The sequence below is a fragment of the Pseudochaenichthys georgianus genome, chromosome 10 (genome assembly GCF_902827115.2).
Source record: "Pseudochaenichthys georgianus chromosome 10, fPseGeo1.2, whole genome shotgun sequence".
Classification (NCBI taxonomy): domain Eukaryota; kingdom Metazoa; phylum Chordata; class Actinopteri; order Perciformes; family Channichthyidae; genus Pseudochaenichthys; species Pseudochaenichthys georgianus.
This window is the reverse complement of record NC_047512.1, coordinates 9,778,705-9,799,397: the sequence shown is the minus strand read 5'-3', so window position 1 is coordinate 9,799,397 and position 20,693 is coordinate 9,778,705. Positions and strand designations below refer to the sequence as shown.

Here is a 20,693-nt window from a genome sequence, read left to right as displayed (position 1 = left end):
AAATCAACAGGCGACAGCGCTCTTCGTCTTAAGTGCTGATGTGTTCACGCCCAGTCAGGCTGAGGGGAAATCAAAGGACACTGAAAGATTAAGGAGGTCAGGTTTTACAGCTCCACTGAGGGGAGACAGGGAAGAGGCTTCAACAGCCATCCATGGAAAAAGAGATTGGCGGCTTTCAAGGAGACCAACAGATATATTATAATCTGGTGGATTTGTTCAACTGTCAGATATCCAGTTTTACTGTAATACAATGTTTGACAGATGGATTTCTGTTTTGAAGGTGTTATATATCAATATTGTATTTACACTGTTGCGCTTGTTTGATGTTGCAGTTGACCCAAACGATGCTCTTCTCCACAACAATTTATGAATCAAATTCTGTTGCATGGCTATGACAGCAATAAATCTCCAGGTCATCTGCAGCTAATAGTGTTTTGAGGCTGTGGAGATCTTATGTACAGCATTGTCCTCTCTTTCTATTGAAAGCAGGCTCTTAGACCACAAGAGAAGACAGGCAGTCAGCCAGAAACACTTATCATCCTGTCATCCTTTTTTCACGAGCTTCACAGCTCAATTGTACTGTACACTGAGCATGCACCAGTGCTCGTAGATTTAGGGCCAACAGAGTGATCTCCATCTCAAAGTGAACCCGAGGATTTGGCACCAGAAAATAACTGAATTATGTTCTCCACTGAATATGAAAAAATAGGCACACCATGGAGAAGTTTCTAGCATTTGTTTGCAGGATTTTATTCAGAAATTCATTGGTTAGAATCTAGAGACCTACAGAAGTTCATAGTCTTATTCAGATTCATGGTGAGTCGTCAGTTTATACATTATTAATTTATAATGACAAATACAGTGGGGCAAAAAAGTATTTAGTCAGCCATCAATTATGCAAGTTATCCCACATAAAAAGATGAGAGAGGCCTGTAATTTTCATCCTAGGTATACCTCAATTATGAGAGACAAAATGAGAAAAAAAAAAAAAATTTAAAGAATTTATTTGCAAATTATGGTGGAAAATAAGTATTTGGTCAATAACAAAAGTTCATCTCAATACTTTGTTACTGTATATACCCTTTGTTGGCAATGACAGAGGTCAAGCGTTTTCTGTAAGTCTTCACAAGGTTTTCACACACTGTTGCTGGTATTTTGGCCCATTCCTCCATGCAGATCTCCTCTAGAGCAGTGGTGTGTTGGGTTCTTTATATGTCTATGGTCTCAGGCGTCTCAGGCGACAGAAGTTGAACAATGTTCAACTTCTGTCGCCTGAGACGCCGGAGTAGCCAGCGCCAGCCAATCAAATCCCGTTTCCCAAAATCTGACAGCTGAAGCCGTAGCCAATCAAACCGCGTCTAAGCTGGGAGAGATATCCCGCCGTTCATTTCTATATTTCAAAAAAAGTCGGAGGAGAAACTAACTATCGCCGTAGCGAATCTCCCGGTTTTGTATGACCAGACCCTCTTCACCTACCGGGATACAAACCGGAGGAACCAGGCATGGAGGGAGGTGGCAGAGACAGTGGGGGAAACTGGTAGGTTTTCGCCTGTTTGGGGAGTTTATATATATATTGCTCGCATAAAATCCCCGGGGGTTTTTGCTTTGTATGTCGGGGGCGGGAGATTCATGTGATTGGTTGTTGGTCGTGTTGCTTGAATAAAATCCCCAAGCTCCAGACACGCCCAGCTCCAAGCTATTTTTGGAGCTGTAGTGTGGACGCTCCGTTAAAGAAGAAGTTACAGGTCTGTGAGAGCCAGAAATCCTGTTTGTTTGTAGGTGACCAAATACTTATTTTACCAAGGAATTTACCAATTAATTCATTAAAAACCCTACAATGTGATTTCCTGGATTCTTTCCCCCCATTCTGTCTCTCATAGTTGAAGTGTACCTAGGATGAAAATTACAGGCCTCTCATCTTTTTAAGTGGGAGAACTGGCACAATTGGTGGCTGACTAAATACTTTCTTGCCCCACTGTATATGCTGTGTTTAATGTAGCACCAGCAGTAACCATGAAGCACATTAGTGAGATGGTTTAATGTACAGTAATAACATCAGACAACTCTGTTAATGCAGATTGATTCAGTGCACAGTCACAGCACAATAAGGACAATGTATCAGGAAAGAAAATGTGCAGTTGTTGTGTTAGTTAGATACACAGTGTGCGTTTGTAATCCCCATTCCTACATTTGTTTGCTTTTTGAGGTAAAAAAAACATTACATTTTCATTATTAGCTTCAACGTAAAGGTTAACTTCATGAGAAATCCTACACTGTGCATTGTGTTGTAAGAAACTGTGGAGGAAAAAAAAACATCACCAGACCATGAGGAACACTACTCTCTTGTGACAGCCTCACAATGTTTGAATAATTAAAAACCTCAACATGTGTCCGTCAAGACATGTGCATATGCAGTTATTGGTGTACAGAAGGCACAGATAAAGTGATGCGACAAAACCCGGAGGTGGTCCAATTAAAGGGAGGAACATATGGTGCCATTAGCGCTGATGATCTGCCTGTCAAGTCATCCAACAAACCGGATCCATGATCAAATTGGCCCATATTGTCCTGATTTCAAAACTTTAATTAGGTAATTGTACACATCTTAATATACCTAAAGTAACCAAGATATAGGTACTCATTGAGAGTGTAAAATGTCCTATTCATATATTTATGAGTTATAATGATTGATGAATGAATGTGTTAATCACTTTAAGGTTGCAGCTGGTAAGGCTAATTGTAATCACTTTTTATTTTGCTGGGTAGCCTAATCTAATAAAATGTATCTTCATGTAATGGTTGATATTTTTATGATAATAATCTATAACTACAAAGTGACTCTATCGTAAGTTGTCAAATGAATAAAGCATTAAGTTACAAAAAATGACCTGGTCCCATGTCATGGCCATTTCCACTGATCATAATTCCATTGTTGAGGTCTACTAGAATAGATTTATATTGTGCAATTTTCCAAACTCACATTGGTTTCTCACAGCATCTCTGTAAACTACGTATATTCACTGAATTTCACTCTCTGCCTTTAAAGAGCCTGTGACACCATCCCAACAACTGTTGTGCAATGAAATATTGGGCTACTAGTAATCTCGAACCGTCAGTTTAAAAAAGAAAAAGCCGTTCCGTTCCGTTAAATATCAATAATTTCGAACATCGCGGGGAAATTCCTTCGATTCATTTTGAAGTTTTGGGGGAAGCCGGAAGTGACGTCAATGCGGGAACGCTTCGAGAGCCAAACACGGACAAAGTGTGTTGTCATGCGTAGAAATGGTGAATTACTGAGTTTAGGCACGTTAATAACGTTTTAATGAAGTTGACTACAGTATATTCATATTTGTCAGTGCTTTCATGTCAATTCGGCGACATAAACATAAATGATCGTGGTGAAGATGATGATTACATTAGGATTACAAATCGGGAGTGAGAGCTGCTGAATTTCCTCCCGTCGGATGTGATATAAAAACAAATCAATTATTTTTGTAGTTGTAAACTCAAGTGGATGAAACTACATTTATTAGTGATTTCATGTCAATTCGGCGAACATATGATACATTAAATGATGAGTGAGGATGATGATTAAAAATCGTTTGTTTGAGCCGGTCTGCATTTCCTGATGAGAAAACAAACCGATGCTTTTTGTAGTTGTAGTACACCAACAACGTGGATTAAACGTGTGGTTTTTTACCACAGTGTTGGGGAAATTAATGGATAAAATGCACGGATTATTATTATTATTCCCACTCCGATCGGGACACTAGGTCCACCGTTTCCCCGCAGCGAGGCTCCCCCCGTTGACAGTTTACGTGGGCTGGGTGCAGTGGCGGACTGGCCATCGGGATTCGCCGGTACCGAAGTGGGCCGGTCGGATAAGTAACTAGCACATCCCCCATAGGCGGCGCGTGAGGCTCAGGTTTGAGAAGGCTAAATAACTTCTTTTACCTGACGCTGCCCGGCTCCGGCATCTATAGAACAGAGATCAACTCAGTGTGCGGAGTTTAAATCTCTCAAGTCATATTACAGGATAAAGGAAATACAGTTTAAACTGCCGTATCCAGAGAAGACGCCGACGTGTCGCACTTATCATTCATATTACATCATCAATCAGATCATCGATCATAATATATCATATATTTCCTTATCTGAGTCAGCTTCTCCAGCCTCATCTGGCCGTGCAACACTCACAGTGTCACAGACTGGATGCAGAAGTATTATTTAACACATTATGTTGACGAAACACTCGAGACAAATGTAATTAAAGTCAGATCCACTCGTGTCTTAGACGTGAACGCGCTCTCAGCTGGAGAGAGAAACCCTGGCTTGATTTACCGAGTTGATAACCAGCGTCGTAGGACCGCTTAGCGAGATCTCGTTTGTTAGTTTGTTGTTGTTAGTTTGTTTGTTACTCAAACATATCCAGGGTCTGTTGAACTGGCTTCGTAGTACAGGGCACAGGTGGCTAGCAGCGCTATTGTCAAAGACACAGACATTATACATTATATTTGTATTTTACCAGGATGCAGTGACACAAATATTTACATATTTACATTTACTATCTACAGCACCCTGACATCCCCACTCCCCCCGTTGACAATTTACTAGCGGTACCGAATTGGGCCGGTCGAGAGTCCCGGGATGATTTTTAGTCCTATTCCACCACTGGCTACATGACCATATGATCACCCATATTGACGCACCTCATTCCTAAACTTCTAACAGATACAACATAAACCGATCCTTCAGCCTCATATGAGCTCTCAGACACGATCAAAATTAAACTGTCATCGCTGTCTGAGCTTGCTGCTGTGTGCACCATCGTGCGTTTACATCTGACTGTATATATATAAAGGTTTACATGCAGATGCTGGGATCCTGGACGGTGCAGCTGGAGCGCTGTGCCCGCAATGACGTCACCCATCATTTGGCGGGACTTGAAGAATCCGCGAGAAGATCCAGAAAATTGTCAACATTGAAGGCAGATTAATGGTTATCAAAGTACAAATATCCAAAATCAGTTCAGTAACGGTTTTCAAGGGGACAATATGTACTCAAATTGATGGGTTTGGATGATGGGGGAAAACCGTGTCACAGGCTCTTTAACGGCTCGTTGTAGCTCCAATAGCTCCAGCCCCCACGCTCCCAGTGAGCACAGTGTGCTCTGATTGGTCGGGACGTTGTGAATCGCGCTAAGCTCCATGGAGGTGTTGTTTCCTTGTTTAGCAATACACAGTGAAACACAGCCAAACTCATCCTGAGCACACACAAAGTTACAGCCGAAGTAAAAACAATAAGTGTGGCTTGATATTGAGCAAGAAAAAGGTTGGTAAACGCTGTGAGAATGGGTCTGCAGAGAGAATTTCGCCGCGATCCCAACTGTCTGTTATCAGCCTGCAGCCAGGGAGGGTGGGCGAGCCTCCAGAGCAAGTTGGACAAAAGGACTAACCATCATGCAGCGCACTAGCACTTTGAATTGCCTTGCGTTGAAAAGTGCTCTATAAATAAACTTGCCTTGCCTTGCCTTGCCTTGCCTTGCCTTGCCTTGCCTTGCCTTGCTTGTCTCAAACAAGCCTAATGTTTGTGTAGCAATAATACATGATACAACATATATCGGGGGCACAGGTTGTTTATCCTTGACAGTCGCACAGTGGGCACACACTGAGTGTTTTCATATTCAGCAAATGTGTACACGCTAAACTGCAGACCTCAAGAAGAAATAATATTTTCATTCACTCACGGCAAAAGTTACTTTACTTACTATAAAAATGCACTCCCTATTCCATTGTCATGAAGGTGGAATCTAACTATATCCAGAATAAGTTTTATTGGATCCAGGCTAGAAACATGTTTATTTCTGCTGTAAAGTTGGGCATTTTAACATGGGGGTCTATGGGAATTGCTCCTTTTTGCATCCATCCCCTGTCGGCCACTAGATGAACTGCAGTTTGTGGCACTTCCTTCTGGGCTTCCCGGTTCTGCGCTATGAAGCGCTGATTGGCTGTGGGTGGGCCAGACGTGCCCACCCACAGCTACGCCGCTGGTTGATGGTGCTGTGAGAAAACACTGTTTAACATCTCCACTGTGGGCGGGGCTTCTTTCTTTATGACAGCTGTCTATCAGTAAATGCTAGACCCACAAACTAGATGTCTCAACGGGCTGTTTCAATTTACCCCTGTTTTTGTTTTGTGCATATAAGTATTAAATGCAATATATTTCTCTAGAAGTGCTGAATCCATTTATAGTTGCTATTGCTGTTTGTAAAAGTGGCGTTTGGGTGTAGTAATGATCACCGGTTTCTGAGAAGCTTTACCGCAACAATAATTTCATATGCTTGATTTGACTCGTCAAAAACCTGATGGTGTCAGTGGTGTAGCCACACTCCTGATATTGTTTCCATACTATCACCGTCTCACTTTTAAGAAATGTTTTCAGGATAAAAAAGCGCTTTCTTTTAGGCTTTTTTTTGTGACATTTCTCAAACCATAGATGTGAAGGTTATCACGTTTTCAACAAGGTTTAAGAATGAATATTCATAACATTTGAAATGCAAACATTTATTTGGATAATTTGTGCACAGATACATAAATTGAAAATCACATTACAGGCATTTCAAAGAGAGAAAGTAAATGCAGTGAGAAATAAAGCTGAAAGCTAATTTATCATATTCTTAATGCACTGTGTGGTGATTCGGTCACTACCACAAGCACTTCTGGTTTATATTGTTTTATTCATCCATGCATGAGACCCTCGGGATATTCATTAATTTGTATTTGAACACCCCCATCGTCACTTTGATAAACTTGGTGCAACAACTTCTTTGGCCTAAAGAGAGCAAGACAAGAAAACATGAACAAATATTAAATAATTAGCAAAAACACAATACAATATTGAAAAAACTCCATTACAGCTAAAAGCCCTGCATTGAAATGTATTTATCAAAATCACTCATTATAAACAATGTGTTATATTGTTAATACTTTGTTACATGTAAGCAGTTTAATGTTCTAGCTCATCGTAGAGCAAATGTATCACGTTCGATTATGTTTTGTTTTGTGTCTCAAATCTCAAGAGTGTTCTACAGTGAGGCTCTCAGACAAATGTTGGGCAGTAAAGAGGACAACACTGCTCAGTATAAAGTAAATAAAATACTGAAAATATTTCAGTACATGTAAAAATTGATTATTTATGCATGTGCTGAAATATTTTCAGTATTTTATTTATGCTACTTTATACTGAGCAGTGTTGTCCTCTTTACTTCCCAACATTTGTATCTATAGTGACCTACATGACTGAATGAGTTTTGACAGAAATACAATTTATCCTTAAAGAGTTGTTATAATATCTGAACAATATATGTATTAAAATGATTGTATAATGGCGGGCTGGAAACTCACTTGCAGGCTTTGGTGTTGACACAGATGGTCCGCACATCATCCGTGGTCGCGAGCTCCTCGATTAAATCTGATAGGTGTGACTTGACAAATTTGCGGCACAACGATTTTAAGAGGCCAATCTCATTGCAGACGGCCGTCAGCTTTGACTTCAGTTTCTAGAAGAATGCAGATTATCATTAATACTCATACCTTCCATGCACCTACTAAATCATCACCAAGCTGTCAGTGTTTTAGTGTTTTACCTCTGCTGTGGCGTTACGTCCGACCACTTTCTTCACCTTATTTAAAGCCCACTTGCACGCCCAGCACACACCTGGAAGCTGGAGGTAAAAATGACACATTGTTGTAATACTAAGCAAAGGAATGAGTGCTTCAAACAGAACTTAGTGAATGGAAAAATGTTAAAAGAGCGGTCTTTTATCAAGAACCCATTAGATGCACGGATGCATTGAAGCATTATAATGTTTATAAGTGGAGTTGGTCACTTTAACATGCAGTCAATGTAATATGAAATCATTGTAATTATAAAAAAGGTCTTCAGGAAATTGTGCAAACCCCATTAACTGTTTAATTTTCACAACGGTTGTATATTACTTACACAGTGATGCATCAGTATTAACCATCCTATGCTGTGATATATAATAATATGGGAGTCACAGGGGGTATTTTGTTATGCAGGAGTACCTTTAGTTTTTATATTAAGTACATTCTGCTTCTGTATTTGTACTTGTTTAGATTATCCTCAACCCACTCTAATGATAATCCTAACTTTATTCAGGCTTGAGTAGGCTACAATATAAAATCAGGGTTAAAGTGAAATGTAGAGCTACATAATCTACAGAGAAACAGCAGGTGGGTATTTGAGCCTTTGTACATTATCTAACATTTTGTCATAGTAGATGAATTGTTGACTAGCAGAAGGTTTGTAAAGCAGTCATCTTACCTTTCCAGCCTCCACAGAGATTTCCATTTCCCCCGGCTCCTGATCATCAATGTTGACCTCGATGCTTCTGCCGTGGATTGTCCATACTGAAGAGACAATACAAAACATGTTGAAAAGCAGTAGACTAAGATGAACTTTTATTAATCCCTCATGGGGAAATTATTTCGCTGCATTTGACCCATCCTAGTGTTAGGAGCAGTGTGCTGCCATTTTGAACGGCGCCCGGGGAGCAATGTGGGGAACGGTGCCTTGCTCAGGGACACCTCGGTAGTACTTGGTCTTTCGGGGACTTGAACTGGTGACCTTCCAGTTCCCAAGCCAAGTCCCTATCGACTTCGCCACCACCGCCCCAACTAGATGATAAAGACAACGTTACACACATTTAACAGCACCCCCACAGAAGGACATTTAAACTGCAACAAGGCTGGTCCCACGAGGTGGTGGTTTTGTTGAGACCACCATCACAAAAAAAACATTTTCACACCTCCCACTCATCGAGACGCAGAGTTTCCAGGTAATGCACTCACTACTCACTCGCACCCCAAAGACAAAAAAGACCGACATTAAATGTATCATCTGTGTGAAGATCAACGTTTTTTATCTTTCAAATTGAGCCAATAATCACTGAGCCGTTCATGCGTGCTGCCCTCAATGCAGAAAGGTGATGTTGAGCTTGAAGCCTTGAATTATTTGGTTGTAAAAAAGATAAGGATATTTGGATCTTTTCCGTTTTTATTTATTTAAAAGAGGATTTTTTTTATTCCAGCCCATTTTCAGGTTCATATTTGTATGTTGTGTCTCTACTGTGACATGTCTCCATGCTTTATTGTTCAAAAAGGTCTTTATTTTTCTCATACTGCCTGTACTGCCTCTTTTCACCCTCTGTCTGAAACCAGAGCCCTGTCTGCTCTGATTGGTTAGCTGGCTCTGTTGTGAGTGGTCAACCGCTTAGAGATGTCCCGCTCATTGGCCTATCACATACAAGGTGTTGGAGCGCTAGCACTATTTCTTAATGCTCTAAATGTTGTCAATTTTTGTAAAACACAATTGCCTTGTGTTGAAAGGAGCTGTATAAATAAACTCTCCTTGCCTAGCCAATAGAGCAAGCGTTACATAGTGATGTCATTATGTTACTGAAGTATACAAAGGCGTCTAATTGAGGAGTTTCAGGCAGGGGTGTTATATTAACATCGATTTAATACATTAATGTAGCCTTTATTTCTGCTAAAAGAGGTGGGGCTGGGGCAACAAGAAAATCGGCGAAATCGAGTGTGAAAAATATATCATTATTATATTAATATTGACAATAACAACCGACCGTCGTGGTAGTGATACCGGGTTGTTTCAGGCAGGGGTGTGGGAGAGAAACTCCAGCTGGAGGGAATTTGGTGATTTTAAATGTTGCTGACCATTTACATGCACTAAAACCTAACACACAACAAGAAAGGAGAAACACCAAAAAGCCCAATAGGGCCTCTTTAAATGTGTGACCACCTGGTGACCACCCAATGGACTGTAGATGAAAATTCCTTCCAAGCTAAATGCTACATTACAATAAATGGTAACATTTAAGTTTAATATGTTACATGGTCTCTTACAAATAAAATAAAAGAGAGGTGTGTTACTTATTACCAAATAAGATAGATAACAGTCAGTAAAACAATGGCATGGTAAGACAGCGTTTCTAATTATAGGTGTGTGTGCGTGCGTGTGCGTGTGCGTGTGTGTGTGTGTGTGTGTGTGTGTGTGTGTGTGTGTGTGTGTGTGTGTGTGTGTGTGTGTTTCACAGCTTCTCACCTCCTCTGTATGATGGTCAGTGCTCCGCCTCAACTCTTATTTGAACTAGAATGGAAATCCTCCTCAGTCTGGAGGTCCAGAAACATACACAAGTTAAACAACCGCTGAAATGAAATATGTCTCATAAATATTTAAAACAAAAGGGAAAATGTATGTTGCATTCTTACGAGCATGAGATGCACATTGCTGATTGCTGATGAGTCATTGATCATCAGCTTCACCTTCTGTGGCTTTTTATAATTTGCATGCCTCTCAAACGCACATATTAGCACCGCACGTGGCATTTCCCCTGCTAAAGTCAGAGACTGAATTTATTAAAAAGAATGTCTTACAAAACACGTGCAAGTATTTCAAATGTACTTCTTAAAAGAAACAAGCGCAGATGTGTTTTATTTTACAACACAATAAATCAGTTAACCTACAGAACAAACATTTATTAACTTAATGTATTTAGTTTAGTCCTAATATTTATGTTAGTGCTGCAGGGGCCTGGCAGCTGTTTCAGGGATATGTAGACAACAAGTGTAAAGAAAGTGTCTGAGCTGTAATGACCTCTTGTCCATTTATTGATTTACCAAGTTATATTTGTTTCAAATATATTGTTTGTATTGTTCCCTTTTTAGAGAGATTTAAAAGAGATTGAAGATACTGAAGATGTATTGCATAATGAACATGCAATGGGCTTCAACTTTAATGACTCAATATTTATTTTCCCCTTCTTGTTTTCACATATTAGTAGTTGTTTTTTCCTTGACATAAAGACTTCCCTTACTGGCAAGAGTGTGTCATAGTGTTGAAAGCAGCCTTATGGAAAACACTAAGACACTTGTTTGAGAAAAAAAACGACATTCATCAAATTCCAATGTAACTGTGTTTGGTTATTATTGAAAAACCCAAGAAGCTGCAATATAAAGAACACAATGTTGAATGAGTGTTAATCCTTCCAATAATACGTGACCTGTTTTTACACCTTTCTTACTGTGTGACTGAATCAAGCACTATCCCCTTCCTGCTTCAACTACTGAGACCATCTGTAACACCCGCAGTTCATCTGCCAACTCCTTTGCACGCACAACAGGAACAATGTAAAAAATAAAGTAGTACCTAATTGTTTGAATAGGTAGATAGATATGTACTGTCTGTGAGTCTTTTTTATATGGGAATGTAACCCATGTACCTTACAAACGTATAAACCCCCAAAGTTCCTTCATCATGTTACTTAATTTGGCATTTATTGATTTTTGATGTGCTTTATTGTAAATTGAGTTGTGCATCCAGGGCAACATTGGACTCTTGCTTTGGTCTCTCCTACTCCTGAAGGTACCAGTTGTTAACTGTGTCTTTCTGGTGTTTGGTGATGAGCAGGTATTGTAGGCTACAGGTTTTTGTTTTTTTTACTGAAATCTGTTCTTTGCTGCATCTCAAAATGACACAAGAGTTGAGAGAGTGAACCAAACGGTAGCAAAAAAACAAAACAAAGTGATGCCATAAAGCTCTGTAGAGCCGAGCGAAACTGTGTTGTGTGATAATAATATTTTTTTAACATACAATCATAATATTCTTACACTCATCCATCCATCCATCCATCCATCTTCTCCCGCTTATCCGTGGTCGGGTCGCGGGGGCAGCAGTTCCAGCAGAGAGCCCCAAACTTTCTTTTCCCTGGCGACATCAACCAGCTCTGACTGGGGGATCCCAAGGCGCTCCCAGGCCAGCGAAGAGATATAATCCCTCCACCTGGTCCTAGGTCTACCCCTTGGTCTCTTCCCAGCTGGACGTGCCTGGAACACCTCCCTAGGGAGGCGCCCAGGTGGCATCCTAACTAGGTGCCCGAACCACCTCAACTGGCTTCTTTCGACGCGAAGGAGGAGCGGCTCAACTCCGAGTCCCTCCCTGATGACCGAACTTCTCACCTTATCTCTAAGGGAGACACCAGCCACCCGGCGGAGGAAACCCATCTCGGCCGCTTGTATCCGCGATCTCGTTCTTTCGGTCATGACCCATCCTTCATGACCATAGGTGAGGGTAGGAACGAAAATGGCCCGGTAGACAGAGAGCTTTGCCTTCCGGCTCAGCTCCCTTTTCGTCACAACGGTGCGGTAAAGCGACTGCAATACCGCTCCCGCTGCTCCGATTCTCCGGCCCATCTCACGCTCCATTGATCCCTCACTCGAGAACAAGACCCCGAGATACTTGAACTCCTTCACTTGGGGTAAGGACTCATTCCCTACTTGGAGTGGACAGTCCATCGGTTTCCTGCTGAGAACCATGGCCTCAGATTTGGAGGTGCTGATCCTCATCCCAGCCGCTTCACACTCGGTTGCGAACCGATCCAGTGAGTGCTGAAGGTCGCAGACCGATGAAGCCATCAGAACCACATCATCTGCAAAAAGCAGTGGTGCAATCCTTAGTCCACCGAACTGCAGACCCCCCCCCCCACGACTACGCCTCGAAATCCGATCCATGTATATTACAAACAGGATTGGTGACAAAGCGCAGCCCTGGCGGAGGCCAACCCTCACCGGAAATGGGTCCGACTTACTGCCGAGGACCCGGACACAGCTCTCGCTTTGGGAGTACAGAGATTGGATGGCCCTGAGTAGAGACCCCCTCACCCCATACTCCCGCAGCACCTCCCACAGTAACTCCCTGGGAACCCGGTCATACGCCTTCTCCAAGTCTACAAAACACATGTAGACCGGATAAGCGTACTCCCAGGCCCCCTCCAGGATCCTTGCGAGAGTAAAAAGCTGATCCGTCGTTCCACGACCAGGACGGAATCCGCATTGTTCCTCCTCAATCTGAGGTTCGACAATCGGCCTGACCCTCCTTTCGAGTACCTTGGAGTAAACTTTCCCGGGGAGGCTGAGTAGTGTGATGCCTCTGTAATTGGCACACACCCTCTGATCCCCCTTTTTGAAAAGGGGGACCACCACCCCGGTCTGCCACTCCTTCGGTACCGTTTCCGACTTCCACGCAACGTTGATGAGACGTGTCAACCATGACAGTCCCTCAACACCCAGAGCCTTCAGCATTTCCGGGCGGATCTCATCCACCCCCGGGGCTTTGCCACTGTGGAGTTGTTTGACGACCTCAGTGACCTCCCCCCGGGAGATTGGCGTTGATCCCCCGTCATACTCCAGCTCTGCCTCTAACATAGAGGGCGGAGTTGTCGGGTTCAGGAGTTCCTCAAAGTGTTCCTTCCAACGTCCCAACACTCCATCAGTTGAGGTCAACAACGTCCCATCCTTACTGTACACAGCTTGGATGGTTCCCTGCTTCCCCCTCCTGAGGTGTCGGACAGTTTTCCAGAACAACTTTGGTGCCGCCCGAAAGTCCTTCTCCATGTCTTCTCCGAACTTCTCCCACACCCGCTGCTTTGCCTCGGCCACGGATGAGGCTGCTGCCCTTCGGGCCTGTCGGTACCTTGCAACTGCTTCGGGAGTCCCCCGGGATAACAAATCCCTGAAGGCCTCCTTCTTCAGTCGGACGGCTTCCCTGACCACCGGTGTCCACCAGGAGGTTCGAGGGTTACCGCCCCTTGAGGCACCTAAGACCTTGAGACCACAGCTCCCCACCGCGGCTTCGGCAATAGAGGCTTTGAACACCGACCACTCTGGTTCAATGTCCCCAACCTCCACAGGAATGCCCGAAAAGCTCCGCCGGAGGTGTGAGTTGAAGGCCTCCTGAACTTGGGCCTCCTCCAGACGTTCCCAGTTCACCCGAACTACACGTTTGGGCTTACCAGGTCTATCCAGAGGCTTCCCCCGCCACTCGACCCAACTCACCACCAGATGGTGATCAGTTGACAACTCCGCCCCTCTCTTTACCCGAGTGTCCAAAACATACGGCCTCAGGTCCGATGATACGATAACGAAATCGATCATGGACCTTCTGCCTAGGGTGCTCTGGTACCACGTACACTTATGAGCATCCTTATGTTCGAACATGGTGTTTGTTATGGCCAATCCATGACTAGCACAGAAGTCCAGTAACAAACCACCACTCCGGTTCAGATCAGGGGGGCCGTTCCTCCCAATCACGCCCCTCCAAGTGTCTCCATCATTGCCCACATGTGCGTTGAAGTCTCCCAGCAAGACTAAGGAGTCCCCTTCAGGAGCCCCATACAGGACTCTTTCCAGGGTCTCCAAGAAGGCCGAATACTCTGAACTGCTGTTGGGTGCATAAGCACACACAACAGTCAGAGTTTTCCCCCCCATAACCCGCAGGCGTAGGGAGGCGACCCTCTCGTCCACTGGGGTAAACTCCAACAACGAAGCACCTAACCGGGGACTTGTGAGTATCCCCACACCCGCCCGGCGCCTCACACCTTGAGCAACTCCGGAGAAGAATAGAGTCCAACCCCTATCCAGAAGTAAGGTTCCAGAGCCGACGCTGTGCGTAGAGGTGAGCCCAACCAGATCCAACTGGTACCGCTCCACCTCCCGCACAAGCTCCGGCTCCTTCCCCCCCAGAGAGGTGACGTTCCACGTCCCCAAAGCCAGCTTCTGCCGCCCGGGTCTGGTCCGTCGAGACCCTCCGCTTTCACTGCCACCCGTCTGGCAGCGCACCCGACCCCATCGATGTTTCCCGTAGGTGGTGGGCCCGCGGGACAGAGAAGCGGAGGTGTTGCCCACGTTGCCTTTTCGGGCTGGGCCCGGCCGGGCTCCGTGGCAAGCCCGGCCACCAGACGCTCGCCGACGAGTCCTCCTTCTGGGCCTGGCTCCAGAAGGGGACCCCGGGCTTCCTCCGGGCCGGGTATCCTCACTTCTTGTTTTTCCTTTCATGAGGTCTTTTGAACCAATCTTAGTCTGGCCCCTTGCCTGAGACCAATTTGCCATGGGAGACCCTACCAGGAACACAAGGTTCCAGACAACACAGCCCCCAGGTTCATCAGGGCACACAAACCTCTCTACCACGGTAAGGTGCTGGTTCTACACTCAAACATATTAATTTAAACCATTGCTCAAAACATTAACATAGTACAGCTTTAAGTTGAGCATTTACTGATTAGTTTTTTGTGAGAGAGCTTAATATGAATGGTGGACCAAGGTAAACGTGTGCCACTCATTTGAGACACAAGAGGCTTCTCAATACTCACATTTCCCCTCCTCGACTCCTCGGTCCTCCGGTAGTGACCCGGAAATGAATTTCAGCGCGCCATTTCGAAGGACGTCTCATTTCTCTAAATCAGGGGTGGGGAACCTTTTTCCTCTCAAGGGCCATTTCAATTTGTTCAACATCCTCTGAGGGCCGTACAAATTATTGACCTCTGCTTAAAAATCACAGCACATTCATTTGGCCTTTCTTTCATGCTGTGCAAAGAAAAAGCAACCTCTTAATCCAGATATCTCACCATGACTCGCGCATGCATGCACGTGCACGAAGTAGCATGACCACCAAAACAGAAAGATATGGACACAAGATGTGTGCAAATGTATTTAGTTTCCTATCCATGTGGACATGATTTAAGTGGGGGGGGACCTAACCTCCTCTAGGAGGGTCTGGGGGCTTGCTCCCCCGGGAAGATTTTTTTTTAAATATTGAAGTTGAAAGCATCAATCTGGTGCACTTTGAGAGCAAAATGAAGAGATCTATGGAAACATCTCTCAAAACCCATATGAAACAGAACTGTAAGCAGATTTACTTTTTCTTTATGGATATTTTACAAATCACTCTCCTTTCAAACTGTATTCTTGTTTATTAATAACAACTTTTTTTTTACTGACATATAGTATTTTATACCTGTTTACTTTATTCTCTTGTTTTTTGATAACTATAATGATTTACCTCACTGGTTGGAGAAAAAGCTTCTTATATTCGTTAGCATAGCTAGCTAACCAGATGCTAATAACAACACAGTTATTGACTGTATGATCAGAATGACAGATGAACAGATCGCGACTGGGCTTACAACTAAAGACACAGCCACGCAAAAACTGCGGCATTTGTAGCCTACGGACTTATGGGTACTGCAATTATTTGAAGTCCCGGTGTGGCGTTCTGGTGCTCTCCGTCAGCACTGCACCCCTGTCAGACGAGACATATACCACGTGATGACACGTTGGGCTCGTGTTGTGTTCAAGGACCATGACCGTTGCCAGGAAAAACAGGCACTTGCTTGTTTAATTATTTTGCGGTCTAGATTTCTTTAATTTTTTTTCTTTTTTGCGTGTGTTTATAAATTACCTCGAGGGCCAAACCAAATGGTCTCGCGGGCCGTATACGGCCCGGGGGCCGGAGGTTCCCCACCCCTGCTCTAAATGCACACCGAGGATCGAGCGTCGAGGAGGCTCTCTGGAGGAGCTATAACCGAGGATACACTGATGGTTCCTCCACGGCTCCTCCGCGGATGCATTTCCGGGAACGGTGGAGGCGTGACGCACGGCCGGACTTATCTCAGCCAATGACAGCTCTGCATGCATCCCCTGGATATTATTTTAGAACCTGCTCTCATCGCAACGCGATGTTTACAGTGATAACAGCTGTGAGGTGCAGAAAGCAGAGGAGTGTGTACAATATATATCACTCAGTATAACAGGCCTACTCTCTTTATTTGCTTTAGTTTAGTAGATATCTACAAACAAAGAGTCGATATTTTTCTAAGACCATTTAGTGCTTCACATAATAAAATACACAACGGCTGTAGCCTGATTATGCTTTAGGAGCTGTAGGTGCGTGTTGTACAGTGTGTAGGTGTGTGCGTGGTACAGTGTGTAGGTGCGTGTTGTACAGTGTGTAGGTGTGTGTTGTACAGTGCGCAGATGCTGCGGACAGACAGGTCTCAGTTGGTTTGGTGTCCTCTGCTTACTTTTAATACTTGCAAATACAACTTTTGGCCCGTCATTTCAATTCCCCATTTCAGCGACCAGAGAGGGGGGGGGAGAGGGGGGGGGGGGGATATATCCAGTCTCTGATTGTGTTACGTTATTATGAGAGTGCTTTCATACTTTAAATTGCATATATTTATATAAATATATTTGTGTGTGTGTGTCCCCGCATCTGTAGCCTGTTATTGTCTCATTATACCGCACTCTCAATGAATTCAAAGTAAATATGTGGGGGAACAATGTTCAGCTGATCCAGCAGAGATTATAAAATATGACAAAACACTCGACAGCTGATGCAGCTGTTGCCAGGTAAAAATGAACGGACGTCGCTTTAATATGACTGCTCAGAGGAGAGGAGTTCTCATTTCTTTAAACGTCTGCTGCTTCCCCTCCTCTCTCCTCGGTTCCCCTCCTCGGTCCTCCGCTCGCATCTCCTGTGGGCGGGACTAAGTCTCGAGGAGGGGAGTCCAGGAGGGGAAATTTAAGAATTGAGAAGCCTCTACAGTGTGAATACAGCTCAGTCAGTTCAACCCAGTTGGTGGATGTTGCTGCTACTCTAACAAACCAACAGGTGGAGCTAGAGTCTCGTCGGTATCCTGCAGTGACGCTAGTTGTGTGTCATCACCAGTGTTGGGCAAGTTACTTCCAAAATGTAATATATTACATATTACTTATTACTCTCTTTTGAAAGTAATAAGTTACATTACAAAATTACTGTCTCTGAAATGTAATGAGTTACACTACTTTAGTTACTTTTCTAGTTACTTTCACCAAAATAACCGCAAAAGAATGGCTAGGTATTTTAAATGCTAAAATGTAGTTTAGTGCAGCTCATTATACATCCAATGAAGGCTAATGTGGTATAGCATAACAACTGTGTAGGCCCTTAAGGCTACTAACAACTTGTATTACACGGGTTAGTTGAATACTAGTTGAATGAGGGGTAGTGGTGGTCTAATGGATAGTGAGGTGGGCTGCAGATCGGAAGGTTCTGAGTTCAAATCCCGCCTGGAACACCACCACTAGTGTGCCCTTGAGTAAGTCACTTAGCCCTCAGTTACTCCAGGGAGAATGTCCCTGTAATTGGTAATTGTAAGTCGCTTTGGATAAAAGCGTCAGCTAAATGAAATGTAATGTAATACTCGATTCTGATTGTAAATTCTTAACATGTGACACGTTGTTAATACAGTCGTACAGACCACTGTCAAGGACTATAATGAAGGTTGCTAAGGAGGTTCAAGAAAGAGGTTAAAAGACGGAGCGCTGGACGTCAGATAAATCACCAGAAGAAGGCAGACAGGAAGTAAACACTAACAGGACACCGAATGGGCTCTGTAGTTTGTTTAGTTTATGGCCATACAGGCCCGGTTCCAGAACAAAATGACTCAGGGTGAATCTGAGATTACACGGGGCACCGGTAGTAGGTTTACATGAGCAATAGTGGCCGGCAACAGCAATGAGAAATAGCATTGATGGTCCCCAATGAACAGATTATGGCATTTGTTTGTTGTTATGTTTTGAAACCAAGTGAGAACATTTCAAGTGAGTTAAAAGTGCAATCCTGAAATATCTCATATAGTCCAAAGTGGACTGTGGCAAAGAAAAGCACCAACGCTTCAAAACTGTGCTGATAAAACAAATGAGAACATATTGTAAATCAAGGCAAATATTATTTGAACCAGCTCATGGTTTGAAATGGCAAACATTGAAAAGCAAAAGTATTATTAAAACCATGTAGCCTACTAAATCATCACTTTGGTCCCATCATATACTCTGGGAAGAGAGTATTTACTGTGCTTGAAAACTGGTATCACATCATCATGTGAGGTTGAATTTGTGACCTGGAGATCATTTCAGCTGCAACATTAGCTTGTTGATAAGCTTGGGATATGAGATATTTTTGTAGCCGTGGTGAAGGCATCTGTGCTATTGTATGCATTATCTTTGACCCAACATTTCTACAGGCATGGCAGAATATGGCACTATTTTCACATATTGTCTATTTGTATACCACGAGCTGCGAAATGACCGCCTAACCCCACTGTACAGGCGGGTACTTGTTTAGATATACCTGGGCAGGCTCTGTGTTGCCGTGGTATCCTGGCTGGCACCTGCGGGCCGCAGAGGGGCGGCGTAGTTTCGGGCAACGAAGAGTGCTGCTCCGGGGTTGAGGGCGGCGAGTCAGGCGGGAGTAAGCTAGTGTCCACAACGGAGGGTAACGTGATGTCCCCATCTGACCTGTTGCTACGGTCTGCAGTAGATGCAGTGTTGCTGGCGTTTAGTGATGCTTGCTTTAACCATTTTCGTATAAATGATTATCCACAGATGTGTGTCACTGCTGTGGAAGCACTTTGGAAATGATGCACGCGCAGCGGAGCAGGTCACGCGCACCTGACACAATTTGTTGTTAGTATTTTTCGCTCCGTTCTCTTTTTTGAATAGAGGGTGCATAACATTCAACTGCCCTGAAGATCCCGGCGCGAAGCCTGAAAAGTAAATGTACATGTACATGTTTTACTTAATGAAGTAAACAAACTAAGCCAAATACTCTGTTTTCACTGCATAGCCCACTGTGACACTCTTACAATGAGCTGCAACTATACAGCTTAAATATAGTGGCCAAACAATCTCTAATTATCTTTCCATTGCCTTCTATTTTTATCACTTTTAGCCTTATCACAGTATTTAGCAGCGGAGGGAATTAGAATTGTTATACAATTTTGAATTTTTTTCTTTTAAATGTGGACTCACAATTGAACTTAACCAATACAAAATATCGAAACATATAAAACATATTACTGCAACTAACACGGTTGACTTTTCATCAATGTTGGCATGAAAGTTATTAGTTAAGATTAAACGATTTTTAATAATCTAGTCTACTGCTTCTATGAATTTGGTTCTTTGCACTCTGTGAATAACTGAGTCACAATCCAGTTGTTTTCACTGACAAAGATCACCTCATAAAATACATATTTGCATAATTTCTTTGGGCCCACTTGAGCAAATTAGCCTTTTACCGATTCTTATTCATGGAAAAGAGAGATATTTGAAGCATGACGGAATTTTTCTAAATATGTGAAATATTAGGCTTATGTTTTTATAGGGAATTCAATGTAATAACTCTTGGGTACAGAAAGAAGTCATACATGTAAGACAGCACAACATTATCAGAATCCACTTTTGGTTTGTTGTGATCAAGAATATGTTTTTATTTTGTATGTACAGTATTTACAGGACATTCAATAAAGCCACGTTTTAGTGCAGAACAACCTTTAAGAGATATACTATATCTACTATGATGTAAAACCTCTCAGAATCACCAAAAAGAGAAATAATTTAATTAAAGACAAACCTTAAAAGATCAGTCAAATGGATCCCAAAGCATGGAAACAATTTAAAAGGTAAACATTCGTAAATAACAAGTTTGTTTTCTAGTGGAACACAGATTTTAAATAAGGGTTCTGATTTTAACGATAAAGAAAAATGCATATTACCGTCACCATTGAGTAATTCAGGATATGCAATGAGTCAGATTTGAAATCTGGGGAATATGAGGGCGATATTTTTGAAAAGACCACTGAGCATTTCTGAAGTCTTTGATTGTGACAAATTCCTCTGAAAATACTCCCTCAAATCTCTTTGTTGTGAATGACCTTCTACCTTAGGACTGTCACTGTAGTTTGGAAGTTATGGCAAGTTTAAAAAAATGTTCCTACT

General features: G+C 43.0%; 1 protein-coding gene across 2 annotated transcripts; it reads right to left on the bottom strand.

Annotated features, from left to right (window-relative positions):
- Positions 1-6,587: 6,587 nt before the first annotated feature.
- On the bottom strand, positions 6,588-15,595 carry LOC117454011 (antimicrobial peptide NK-lysin-like). 2 transcript variants are annotated; one of them, XM_071204521.1, is made up of 6 exons: positions 15,245-15,595; positions 10,144-10,247; positions 8,347-8,432; positions 7,646-7,723; positions 7,404-7,558; positions 6,588-6,831 (listed from the first exon to the last, which is right to left on the bottom strand). In XM_071204521.1, the coding sequence occupies exons 3-6, from the start codon at positions 8,371-8,373 to the stop codon at positions 6,738-6,740; spliced, it is 354 nt and encodes a 117-aa protein (XP_071060622.1). In that variant the 5' UTR covers positions 8,374-8,432; positions 10,144-10,247; positions 15,245-15,595; the 3' UTR covers positions 6,588-6,737. The 2 variants fall into 2 exon arrangements, with proteins under 2 accessions (XP_071060622.1, XP_071060621.1); XM_071204520.1 differs by lacking the exon at positions 15,245-15,595 and having other exon boundaries at positions 10,144-10,374.
- Between the last annotated feature and the right edge of the window lie 5,098 nt (positions 15,596-20,693).

Excerpts from the sequence above, each read along its gene's own strand:
- LOC117454011 (XM_071204521.1), bottom strand. The coding sequence starts at position 8,373 with ATGGAAATCTCTGTGGAGGCTGGAAAG. Across the intron at positions 7,559-7,645 it reads GACGTAACGCCACAGCAGAG|AAACTGAAGTCAAAGCTGAC; the intron begins GTAAAACACTAA and ends GCATTCTTCTAG. Across the intron at positions 6,832-7,403 it reads GTCAACACCAAAGCCTGCAA|GCCAAAGAAGTTGTTGCACC; the intron begins GTGAGTTTCCAG and ends TGCTCTCTTTAG.